We start from the raw sequence: 13464 nt of genomic DNA, 5'->3' as shown, positions 1-13464 counted from the left end.
TCCCACAGAGTAATATGTGGTCAGGACATGTCAGACAAAAACGTTTCCATTGCTTACCTTGGTCAACTAAGAAGACTCCATAGTTGTTGTGTAGGTCTGAGTTCTCAGGACAGTTTTCGATGCCACGCACATATATATCATCAGCTTCTCCAAATCGTTCCTTTCAAAAAAATGATAGCCCATATTTTATAACATTTAAAATGGTCAATAAATTACAAAGTTCTATCCTTCCCAACTTTGTTCAGCTAGTCTAGGAAATAACTAGCATGGGTAACCTGTACTCAGCAAGCACCATCACAAATGTTGGCGCAGAGATATCAACATTGGGCTCAGAATCAAGGGAAGGGAAATTCGCATTTCTAATGCTGACCTATTGAAAGAGCATTGGGGTGTTTACTGTGGAGAAGATTAGATGTGACTGTGATCTCCCCAGTGATCAAATAACTTCACTTGATTGCACCTTCTAAAAGGCAATGTTTTTCCTTGCATGTGGAGGGAAACAGCCAAATCTGGTAACAAATTCAGTCTGTCACTAAGCAAGTGCTGCTTGACAGGACTGTCGAGGATACTTCCCATCACTTTCTGAAAAATCAAGCATGCTAATTGGTCAGGTTGGATTTATACTGCATTTCGTGGACAGGACATCAATGGACAATGTTTCACATTGCCAGGCAGTTGCTCGTGTTGCATTGGAACAGCTTGGCTGCAGTGTGGTTAATTCAGGAGTACAAGTCTTCAGTGCTACTGCTGGAGTGCTGTCAGAATCCATAACCTTTCTGTGCCTTTAGCCATTTCTTGATATCGTATGCACGAAGTTGAAGAACGTAATATTGGGAACGAGATGGATCACCCATGCATCACTTATGGCTTAAAGTGGGTGCAGATGTTTCAGCCTTATCTTTAGCCCCACAAATCCCAAACCATCATTCACTAAACCGGACTGAAAGAGGCCTTAAAGTGACAAGAGTAAATTATCCTTTCTTGTTCTGTCTCTCGCCTTTGGCTCAGTTGATTAGACAATTCTTCAGTGATCACGTGGTTCCATTTTTTACCTATCCAATCATATCTCTGGTCCACTCCCACACTGTAGTGCATCCCCCACCCCAAAGATTTACCCTTTACCCCCTCCAACAAGATCAATTGAAAACAGGTCGTTCCCCACACTGTTGACACGCACCCTCACTACCACCTTTCCCTTGTCCCCCCGTCCTCTGCCTCCAAAATGTTAGGTTGCTTCTTGGAAATCTAGGACCGGATATGTTGAAGTTTCCATCTTTGGGGAAAACCAAAGGCATTGGGCGCAATTTTCCAGGCCTGCCCTGAGCTTTCAGAAGGCCGGGTGGGGGAACTGAATTGGACAGCAGAGAAAAATTCTGTTTCCTGACAATAGGTTAAGGTTTAGCTGCTCTGTCCTCAGAATATTTCAGGTGGATTGACTGACCCAACCCCCAGCGGCTGTTTAGTGCTCATGTTCATGAGATGAATTCTCATTGGCACCCCAACCTGCTGGGAAATATGTTCACAGGTACAATCTCCCCAATCAAAAAGGAGATAAGCACATTTATAAACTCGACCTTATTTTTAACTCTAAACTCATAAATTAGGCAACTGAGAGGTTTCTTTGCGCAACACTTACTGTGTAATGGATAAAGCCTCTCCATGCTGATCAGTTTATGTGAGAAGTCTCAGTAATGTGCAGTGTAGATTAACATTAAATTCTCACAGGGTTATGGGTGAAGCTTTTTGGCCAAGCAAGGTATGGGTATTGGTGGACACCAACAAACTTGACTGGGGCAGGGCTGAATTCGACAGGAAGCTCATCTCAAAAGGCCATCTTCTGGTGCATCCTTGTCCCATGCAAGTCTGAGAGAATATGTTGTTTATTTCTTTGTTTGGGAACTTAAACTGAAATGGAAGTCAAAGTACAATACAGCTAAAATATTGGACAAGACTTACAACTTGAAAGTCAACTGCTACATATTTAGATTAGATTACTTACAGTGTGGAAACAGGCCCTTCGGCCCAACAAGTCCACACCGCCCCGCCGAAGCGCAACCCACCCATACCCCTACATTTACCCCTTACCTAACACTACGGGCAATTTAGCATGGCCAATTCACCTGACCTGCACATCTTTTGGTTTGTGGGAGGAAACCGGAGCACCCGGAGGAAACCCACGCAGACACGGGGAGAACGTGCAAACTCCACACAGTCAGTCGCCTGAGGCGGGAATTGAACCTGGGTCTCTGGCGCTGTGAGGCAGCAGTGCTAATCACTGTGCCACCGTGCCGCCCACACTTTGACTGTGCCAGACAACATTGCTTTTTAAAGCAATGACGAGACTAGGATTGAGTTTTTTGTCTTCAAGAAATTCTGCCTGGTTGACAGCCTTCTGACTGATTGAGCTGCAAAGTGTTAAAAAGCTACAAATGTCACAAGAGCCAAGAAAGCAAACCGGTAGAACTTGCAAACCAAAAGCATTTAAATATTCTCCTTTCTCTGTCTCGTTCTCATGTGAGAAAAACACAGAAAAGCCAACAAGGTTTAAAAGAAACAATTTTAATACAAGACCTGAAACCACCTAACCAACAAAGAATGACCATTGACCTACAGACAACAGCATATCATCATTGCTAAATCAGAAGGCTTGAAAGAAATGACATTTCACCTTGGGATGTGAACTTTTGGTCTTGGGAACTTTGCTGACCTTGTGTGAATTTTTTTTCACCCATAATATTTGTGTCAAATTATCTTCTGTCTTAATCATGATGTGGAGGTGCAAGTGTTGGACTGGGATGGACGAAGTTAAAATCACACAACACCAGGTTATAGTCCAATAGGCTTATTTGGAAGTACTAGCTTTTGGAGCACTGCTCCTTCATCAGGTAACTAGCTAACTTCCATAGTGCTGCTCCTTCATCATTACACTTAGGGGGTTTTGTAGGAGTACAGTTTAAGTTGCATGGTAGTAAATTAGAAATCCATTCTTTTTTTTAAAAAATTATTCTGACACATAAATTTAACAGTTATTTTCTGATAATGAGGAAACCTGGAATGCACTGTTTTTGTCCTCATTAGCAGTCAGTCAGGCAACTTGCTCATCTGGTCAATTTGGAATTATATATATTTTTGGATGGCTTGCTGAAGAGTCAGGTATAACTGTCAATGCACTGTTCCCAATTAAATTATCAGAAGCTTTAAGGTTCACCACTACATCTTTTGAATGTAATAACGAAAGACTGATGTGGAGTTAGCGTTAAGTGTTGAAGGATAAAAGGATAGATATTAGGTTTCTCGTACTTAGTAAGATAGCATTACAAGAAGCTAAAACCATCCTATGACTGGAACACGTATCCCTGATGGATTTACAAGAATTAAAAAGCCAGACTGAGGCAATTAAATCAGAGGTGGAATTGTCTGCCCGAGCTAAGGCAGCAGAGATTTGAATTGATGATGAAATACTGGCAAAGGGTCGTGGACTGGTGGAAATACACGAGAGACTAGGGACACAGAGAAACTTGAATGAGCAAGGATTCAATTACAGTTAAAGCGCCTTGAATATGAGAATGAGGTAAAACGATTTTTAAGGTGAGAGGAGAAACCAGCACTTAAACAATATTTTTTGAAGAACCATTCAATCAAGGATTAATATGTTTTGAAGAGTTATTCCTGAAAAATGAAAGTAGGACACCAGAATATCTTTATAGTTATGGTTATATCAACTGATTTTCATATGCTATTCCTTCAAGGACAAATAACTAAGAGGGTTGTGGAAAAGTTAACTCGTTGTTCTACTCATTACGGACTATCAACTGAAATTAAATAGTTGGAGTGCAGAGGAGATTTACCAGGATACTGCCTTGGTTGGAGCATTTTAGCAGTGAAGAGAGGCTGGATAAGTTAGACTTGTTTTCTTTAGTGCAGAAAAGGCTGAAGAGACAGAACCTGATTGAAGTGTATGAGACGCTGAAGGGTGTAGACAGGGTGGAGAGGAAGCCGCTCTTCACCTTAGTTGAAGTGTCAGTAATGAGGGGATATAATTTTAAGGTGAAGGGTAGGTTGATGAGAGGATATTTGAGAAAAAATATTTTTCACCCAGAGTGCAATGGGAAGGCAGTAGAAATGGGAAACATCACAAACTTTAAAACGTATTTGGACGAGCACTTGAAATATTATAACGTTCAAGACACTGGGCCAAATGCTGGAAAATGGGATCATGCAGAGAGGTCGGTACAGACTCAGTGAGTCGAAAGGCCTGTGCTGCAGTCACCATGAAGGTCCTTCTCAACCTCACCACTCCCCTGAAGCGTGGTGACACCTAGGCTAGTCACCACCAATTCTCTCTCTCGAAGTGGAGTACAGTCCTGTGGCCCTCTGGAATGCTGGCACCTTTACCTTTTGCCGGAACAGTTTGACAACATCTTATTGTATGTAGTGAAGGACAATGGGAACAGCTCGTAAAAGATATAGCTTCACCACAATCACAGAAAGTCCAACAGTGGTTAAAGAGACATAATGGCTCCACGAATGAATGCGTTCAGGTATTTTTCCAATATATAAAGAAAGTCTATCACCAGTGGTATTTACTTAGGCTACTAGAAGGTTCACAGAAGTCTACAGAGACTCACCAGGATGTACTACATGAGCCAGACATGATATGGATATACAGGTAGTTCTCCTGTAACAATGTCTTTGTGTTCCAGCAAAACCTCGCTTAATAGAAAATCACTTGATACAAATAATGGGCCCTGGGGGAAAGGTGGGGATAGGGGCGAACCAGCAAAAAAAGTCACTCACTATCGCTCAAAAATAACACAAAGGTCTAACGCAAAGTATAGCACAGCCTGAAAGAAGGGTTATTAATGAAACAAAAGTAAACTTAAAACTTAACACAATAAATTTTTAAAAATGTTTAAAAAGGCTGCTCTCTGTACAGTACCCCCCTCACAGAAAGCTGCTCTCTGTACAGTACCCCCCTCACAGAATGCTGCTCTCAGTACAGTACCCCCCTCACAGAATGCTGCTCTGTCAGTAAGTGACACTGGTAGATGCGCAGAATATTGCAATAACCGACGCTGACATAACACATGTGTGGACATCGGTGTACACGCAGAATGGCATGAAGACAGGCACCAAAGTTGCGCATGTGCGGAACGGCACAGAGATTTTGGCGTGCACATGGGCAAAGCAAAGTGCGCAGACCGATCCTCGCTGGGATCAAGTTATTGTCAATGGAGGTAAGCATTCTCCAAAATACCATTCCCTAATTCTTCAGCGACATTATAGACAAATCATGCTGCTGAAACAAGTGTTATCCCAGAACTACCTGTAGACGAGTCAATATAACAAAACATCCTTATTGGTTAAGCACAGACAGAAGAGCTCAGGTGGAAACAGAGGTTGAATACATGCTGGAAAATAACTATACAGAGCATAGCAAAAGCAGTTAGAGTTCACCAGTGGTGTTTATTCCTAAACCTGATTGGTCAACTTGAATCTACATAGATTACAGATTACTGCATAGATTAATTCAGTAATGAAAACAGTTTCATACCAAATTTCCGAGTTAGAAGATTGCACTGACAGAGTTGGAAGTGTTTCATTTCTTTGTAGAGTCATAGACGTGTTCAGCACAGAAACAGACCTTTCAGACCAACTCGTCCATACCAACTGGATATCCTAAATTAATCTAGTCCCATTTGCCAGCATATACCTTCTAAACCCTTCCTGTTCATTTACCCTTCCAGATGCCTTTTAAATGTTGTAATTGTACCAGCCGCCACCACTTCCTCTGGCAGCTCATTCCATAGGCAAAGGTGGGTACTGCAGATTCTGGAGATTAGTGTCAAGATTAGAGTGGTGCTGGAAAAGCACAGCAGGTCAGGCAACATCTGAGCGGCAGGAAAATCAGCAAAAGCCCTTCATCAGGAATGAGGCTGGGAGCCTCGGGGGGCTCATTCCATACACTTACCACCTTCTGCATGAAAAAGTTGCCCATTAGGTCCCTTTTAAAACTTTCCCCTCTCACTTTATACCTATGCCCTCTAGTATTGGCCTTCCCTAACACTGGGGAAAAGACATTTGCTATTCACCCTATCCATGCCACCTCATGATTTTATAAACCTCTATAAGGTCACCTCTCAGCTTCCAACGCTCCAGGGAAGACAGCCGCAGCCTATTCAGCCTTTCCCTATAGCTCGAACTCTACAACCTGGCAACATCCTTTAAGATTGATCAAGTGAAGTCTTACTGGCGAGCAATATTAATGTCAAAAGCTATGAAAAGACCAGCCTTTGTTACACCAAATGGGTTATAGCAATGTTAAGTAATGTCATTGCGTTTAAAAATGTCACAGCTACATTACAAAGACTTCTGAATTAAGTCACACCTGAAGTGCCGAATTGTGCAGTTTATTTAGACGATGTTGTATTATACCGTGACACCTGGGATGAACACATAAAATAATTAGAATAACCGTATAACTGATTATAGTTCGCTGGCTTCATATTAAATATTGCCAAGAGTGAATTTGCAAAATCGGACATAATTTACCTGGGGGAATTGTAGGACATGGAAAAGTGTTGCCAAAAACAACAAAAGTGATTAGAATTTCTGATAGAATTCTCCAATCCTAAAGCTAAATAGGAAATCATGAGATTTCAGGGAATGCGTGGGTTTTCTCTGAAATGGTTGCCTAACTTCAGCACAACAACTCTACATTCATCAGATTTGTTATGAAATAGGCAAATGTTCAGTAGAAAGCCTCATGGCCTTTCAGAAGGTGAAGGCCAACCCAATAAATGAACCACTATTGGCTATTCTAACTTTGTCAAACCTTTTAAGTTGGCTTGAGAACGTCTTGCCCATAAGATCTGGCATTTTACAGGCGCATGAACATGGAACGAACAGAGAAGAACACAGGAAAACTGGGATCGCCCCAACTGAAATATGTCTCACTAAAATGCCCACCTCCACACTTAGTGGTTAAAACAAAGAAAAGGCACCTCATGTTGTCGTCAATCCCCACTCTGAAATCTTTTTCCTACGTACCAACTCCATCCCTGACCTGCTTGAGGAAGAACCAAACATTTGACCTTCAAATCTCCAGCGTCGCTGACTACCACAATATCACACAAGTGTACTCTGCCTCAGCTCATTGACTGCAGACACTCTCGTCCATTACCTCGATGTCATTGTTCTAACACACTCCACGATTAGTGGAATATTCTCTTCCCCTCCCTAAACCTGAGGTTATTCAAAGTCTTATCGTCTGTGTCCTAACGTGCACCAAATCCATCTAAATATCACCCCAAGTATCACTGACCTACAATGACTTCCAGTTAAGAAACACGTCGATTGTAAAATTCTCATTCTTGTTTATAAATTCCTCCATGGCTTCTCCCTTCTTTATCTCTGTAATCTTCTCCAGCCTCACAACTCTTCGAGGCGCCTACACTCCATTAATGCTGGTTTCCTGATCATCCCTGATTTGAATCAATCCATAACATCTGCTGTCTAGCCCTTGAAATACCCTTCTGAAAACTCTCCTCTGTCTTCCTTTAAGTTGGTCCTTTAACAGTATCTTTGATCAAGCTGGTGGTCCTCTGTCCTAATGTCACCTTCTTGGGCTTGCTGATAAAATCAGGCTCGTTACACACCTGTAAAGTGCCTTGAGATTTTTGTTTTGCTGTGGTATATAAATTGAAGTTGTTGTATGGTTTAGTCCTGCACCAATGGTGTCTAATCCTACTTGACCAATAGATGGAGCCACATTCCATATCCTTGATGTGAAATGTGAGACCCCTGGCACCTCAAAGTCTTAAGACACTTTCAAGCTGTTATTCCTGGTAGGTAGTTACTTTTGTATCTGCTCACACTACGCTTTCAGGTAATGCATTACCATTCACTGCATTTAAAAAAAAGCTTCTGGTTCTTTTTCCAATTAATTTAATCCATCTCGTCCAGTTACATGTCAATGCGGAACAACTTTTCATTATTTAGTCTATCAAAATTCCATATAACTTTAAATACCTCTATTAAAACTCCTCTTAAAACTTCTCTGTTTAAATGATAATTCCAGTTCTTTTGTATCTCCACAATAAAAAGTGACTCTTGCACTGAAACACCCCATTAAAATGTAGCTCTCAAAGCCAAAACAGGGGACCGTAGTCAGTAGCCCCTAACCCTAATGACCTCATCAGGTAGTAAAAACAATCACACCTTCTTGCTTTTGACTTTGTGGGCCACAAGGGTATTTGATGCATAAAGTTTAAATGCACATCCAGCTGAGTTACCAATCTCATGAGTTGCTAATTTCAACAGCTTTCATTGTTCTGATTTTGCAGCCTTTTCCAACCCTCCAGGCTCTCTCAGTTCAGATGGGAAAGCAGCCAATCATAGCGCCAGATTCACGCAAGTGACAAAATATGGACTGAGAAAGCTCAGACATTTGTGCATTGACCAACAGCATGGGGATCACACCATCAGTAATCTGCAACACCACCCATCAGCTTACTTGAGAGCATCATTCACTGTAATTTCATAAAGCATGAACTTATACAAGCACAAACAAATATCCGCATTCATATGCAAGTGAATTAACATGGACAAAGACACATGAAGACAAACCTGCACGCAGTCATGAATTTGTTCATTCACTTGCTTTATGGTAAATCAGACAGGCCTAGTACCTCTGGAGCTATTGATGAAATGGTCTATGCTAGTGCCTCCCCTGGGTGGAAAGTATAGATTTCCCAACAGTAGCAAAGACTACCATGGTTTTCCTGGCTGCTGCCATACGGATATCAATCCGAGAACAATAAGGGCAGCACGGCAGCTGAGTGGTTAGCACTGCTGCCTCACAGCACCAAGGTCCCAGGCTCGATTCCAGCCTTGGGCGACTGTCTGTGTGGAACTTGTTCATTCTCCCTTGTGTCTGTGTGGGTTTCCTCCAGGTGCTCTGGTTTCCTCCCACAATCCAAAAGTGTGCGCATTAGGTGGATTGGCCAGGCTAAATTACCCACAGTGTCTAGGGATCAGTGGGCTAAGTGGATTAACCATGGGAAATGCAGCGCTACAGGGAGAGGATGGGGTTGGGTCTGGGTGGGATGCTCTTCAGTGGGTCAGTATGGATTCGATGGGCAGATTGGCTTGTTTCCACAATGTAGGGATTCTATGATAAATAAAATCACACAAACTGCAACAACCTACGCAAGCTGCTTTCTGTAATTTCTGCCACTGGAGTATGAGAGTGGCCAACACATCGCATGTTCTTCCAGGTAGGGCAACAAGAACAAACACCTTCAACTGAATCTATATCCAACTAGACAACATGTTGGGAACATAATGTTGACTCTTCTGTAGGTGACTGAGTGAAGGGAAGCCCATTCATTGGCGTCTGAACTGATCTCTCTGGGATCTATCTCCCATCATAAATGCAGTCAATTCCATAATAACACCAAGAGCCTCCAGAAACTTCAAAAAAGTTTCACTTGATCTAATTTTGTACAGAAACACTGCAGCAAACAGAAGAGAGGAAAGGATATTTGATGTCAGGGAAAGCGGTGGTAAAATTGTGCAAAAGAAATAGTCTTCTCTTTCATCAATTATGGTGCTAAGTTCTTAAGAGTCATACATCACAGAAACAGACCCTTCGGTCCAACCAGTCCATGTCGAACATAATCCCAAATTAAAACTAGTCCCACCTGCCTGCTCCTGGCCCACATCTCTCCAAACCCTTCCTATTCACGTATCCATCCAAATACGTTTTAAATGTTGTAATTGTACCCACATTCAGCACTTCCTCTGGAGGGTCATTCCAAATGTGAACCACGCTCTGTGTAAAGAATTCGCCCCTCCTGTCTTTTTTTAAATCTCTCTCTTCTCACCTAAAAATGTGCCCCTTGTCTTGAAACTCCCCATCTTCGGGAAAAGACAACGACCATCAGCTCTCACTACACCTCTGTATTCAGAAAATCACGGTTTCCCTGGGGCAGAATATGCAAAGTCGTTGCTGGGGCGGAGAGAAAGTAAGAAGAATGCCTATGCAGTCATCGTTAAAAATTCTCCATGTGAAGGTTAAGAAATAGCACAGTAATCAATCCTGTCCAGCAAGCTTATTGATTGAAGTACAGAGCAAGAGGACACAGGCACTGTAGATGATCATCCAGCAAACCAGCAAACCTACGTCCTAGCACAGTGGATGAGTTCACCTATACTCAGGACTGGTAAGCCATGTGCATTTAGCTGGGTGGACCACTGCAACAAATCAGACCAAGTTTAGTCAATAAACTCACCACGTCAACGGCACCAAGACTCACCTGCTCGGCCAATAAAGCTGCAAGGCTGGAGTAGGCATCTGCAAACTGGGAGCCAAACCGGATAGAGTCACGCAGTAACTGCTCAGCCTCGACTAGTTTCTTCTGGGATCTGCAAGGCGGCAAACACATTGTCAGAGTTGAATTTGACTTTATCGGTTTCATCAGACATCTGTCTAGCATCCCGAGCGTGACTGTTTGAAGTGAATGCTAGACCACCAGTCTGGGTTTAAAAGTAGGTATTTGCTTCCAGTCCCTAAACCACTAGGTTCCTCGAGCAATTATAAACCAGCTTTCAATTCTAATGTGATAAGAGAGAGCAGTTAGTATAAGAGATAAAGAGAGTAAGAGAGGTAGAGGTTAGCAAAAAAGATAGAGAAGGTAAGGGAGGACAGAAGGAGGAATGAATCCTACTGAAAACAGAAGTCGCTGGAAATCAGTGAGTGGCCAACATTTCAAATGTTCTTCCAGGTAGGGCAAAAAGGACAAACGCATTCTTTTTGCCTTCCCTGGAAGAACATTCAATATATTGGCCACTCTGACACTCTAGCAGCATCCATAGAGAGAAAGCAAGTTAATGTTTCGAGTCTAGATGACTCTTCATCAATTTGCTCCTAAAGTGAATCCCACATTCACCCCAGTTAGTGATACTCCTGTGTGTTAGCACAGAGGAGTCATGACTGTATTTTGTCAAGGGGAACATTTAAACTCTGAATATTTCCTTCTGACTTTATTACCATTTACAGATTTATTTAGTGTTAGTGTGGTTTTGGTTTTCAACTTAGCAGATGTAAAGGAAATCTGTGATGGTATTCAACTTTCATTACACCATGGCCCTATCCTGAGACACTTTGCGCATCATTTAAAGGGGAAACCTTTCTTCTCACATCAGTGAAGAGCTGCCTGTTCAATCAGGTTGTCATTACTAAACAGCACTTTTTAGACCACATCTGTCCTACAGATGAAATGTCGCAGTCAATTAATCTTCCAATCCAATAAATGAAATTAACCAAGATAATATTGACATCCATATTGATCCACTATACAAGTCAGTCAATTACAATGGGCTCTCACTAGCTTGCTTGAATGAACCAGGTATTAGATACTGCCGTTGAAGAAATTGCTTCAGTGTCTCAGAGGATTTGTCTTTCAAAAGTCAACTGGTGATTTGAACGATGGCGTTGAACTGTGATGTTACCAGTTGTAGAAATGGCATCTCATGGCTTCAAATCTTGGATTTAGCCTCAGTGAATCCTGCGGCGCTGTTCCACAGCTGTCAAGGGAGGTCTTGGCTCCAGCAATAGTCATTTTAAGACATAAATATTAATTTTCTTTTCAGAAATACAATGTTCTGCATATCAGGGTGCTTCTCGTCTTAGTCACCTGGTCATCAAATTGTTTGATTTCCAAACACAAACCTCTAATTTGAAATCGAAATTTATCCAATTTTTGGTTCTACCATTTGCGTTGTGCAAAATGTAGTTACCTTCATCTCACATGTAACCTTGTCGACTATGTAGCTTAGTTTCCCTGCATTTTTACGCTAAACATTTTGGATCCAAATGCACGACTTCAGTTTCCTTTTCTCTCCTGCACCTAATTAATTATTTACTCTTCCCCACTGTTGTACTTCTTTTCATTTCTTCACCTCCAAATAATCAGAAACCATAATCCTTTGCTAGTCATCATTGCTTTTACTGCTGTCATTCTTCCTGTCTCAACCTGCCAGAGTGTGCAAGGTTTGCTTGATTATTCTTTCTTTCATGCAGTTTTTCAATACTTGTGTGTTTATTTACAGAATATTAAGAGGTGTGAAGTACATGGAAGTTTTTGACACCGATATTATGAATGGATACAGTTGGTTGACACTTAGAATCATAGAGATGTACAGCATGGAAACAGACCCTTCGGTCCAACTCGTCCATGCCGACCAGATATCCCAACCCAATCTAGTTCCACCTGCCAGCACCCGACCCATATCCCTCCAAACCCTTCCTATTCATATACCTATCCAAATGCCTCGTAAATGTTGCAATTGTCCCAGCCTCTGGCAGCTCGTTCCATACACGCACCACCCTGTGTGAAAAAGTTAGCCCGTAGGTCTCTTTTATATCTTTCCCCTCTCACCCTAAACCTATGCCCTCTAGTTCTGGACTCCCCCACCCCAGGAACAAAACTTTGCCTATTTACCCTATCCATGCCCCTCAAAATTTTGTAGACCTCTATAAGGTCACCCCTCAGCCTCTGACACTTCTGTGAGGTTGTGAGCTAAGCAACATTTTTTTCAATGGAGACTATCAAAATGCCTTTGTTTATTGTCTAAATTTCAGAAATATTTCAAGGACTTGATAGATTTGTCAACAGCTTGTTGGTATTACCTGTAATAGATACATGTATGATACATGGGGACATGGAAGTGGTAGGACAGCTTTCAGGGGACATCGCAATAGCTTTTACATAGAACATAGAAGAATACAGCGCAGTACAGGCCCTTTGGCCCTCGATGTTGCGCTGATCCAAGCCCACCTAACCTACTCTAGCCCACTATCCTCCGTATGCCTATCCAATGTCTGTTTAAATGCCCATAAAGAGGGAGAGTCCACCACTGCTACTGACAGGGCATTCCATGAACACACGACTCGCTGAGTAAAGAATCTACCCCTAACGTCTGTCCTATACCTACCACCCCTTAATTTAAAGCTATGCCCCCTCGTAATAGCTGACTCCATACGTGGAAAAAGGTTCTCATGGTCAACCCTATCTAAACCCCTAATCATCTTGTACACCTCTATCAAGTCACCCCTAAACCTTCTTTTCTCCAATGAAAACAGCCCCAAGTGCCTCAGCCTTTCCTCATACGATCTTCCTACCATACCAGGCATCATCCTGGTAAACCTCCTCTGCACCCGTTCCAGTGCCCCACTTCCTTCCGAAAGTATGGCGACCAAAACTGCACACAATACTTCAGATGCGGCTGCACCAGAGTCTTATACAACTGCAACATGACCTCAGGACTCCAGAACTCAATTCCTCTACCAATAAAAACCAGTATGCCATATGCCTTCTTCACTGCCCTATTTACCTGGGTGGCAACTTTCAGAGATCTGTGTACATGGACACCAAGATCCCTCTGTTCATCCACACTACC

General features: G+C 42.2%; 1 protein-coding gene across 1 annotated transcript in view; it reads right to left on the bottom strand.

Moving 5' to 3' along the window:
- Window positions 1-13464, bottom strand: part of tmtc1 (transmembrane O-mannosyltransferase targeting cadherins 1) — a 160195-nt gene that overhangs the window by 18105 nt on the left and 128626 nt on the right. The window contains exons 12-13 of the mRNA XM_043708866.1: window positions 10320-10428; window positions 58-160 (exon numbers count right to left, since the gene is read on the bottom strand). Coding sequence (XP_043564801.1) covers window positions 58-160; window positions 10320-10428 — 212 coding nt within the window. The remainder of the gene's footprint in view (window positions 1-57; window positions 161-10319; window positions 10429-13464) is intronic.

The sequence above is a fragment of the Chiloscyllium plagiosum genome, chromosome 19, assembly GCF_004010195.1.
Source record: "Chiloscyllium plagiosum isolate BGI_BamShark_2017 chromosome 19, ASM401019v2, whole genome shotgun sequence".
Taxonomy (NCBI): domain Eukaryota; kingdom Metazoa; phylum Chordata; class Chondrichthyes; order Orectolobiformes; family Hemiscylliidae; genus Chiloscyllium; species Chiloscyllium plagiosum.
The sequence above is the reverse complement of the archived record's forward strand: the minus strand, read 5'-3'. Positions and strand labels throughout refer to the sequence as shown.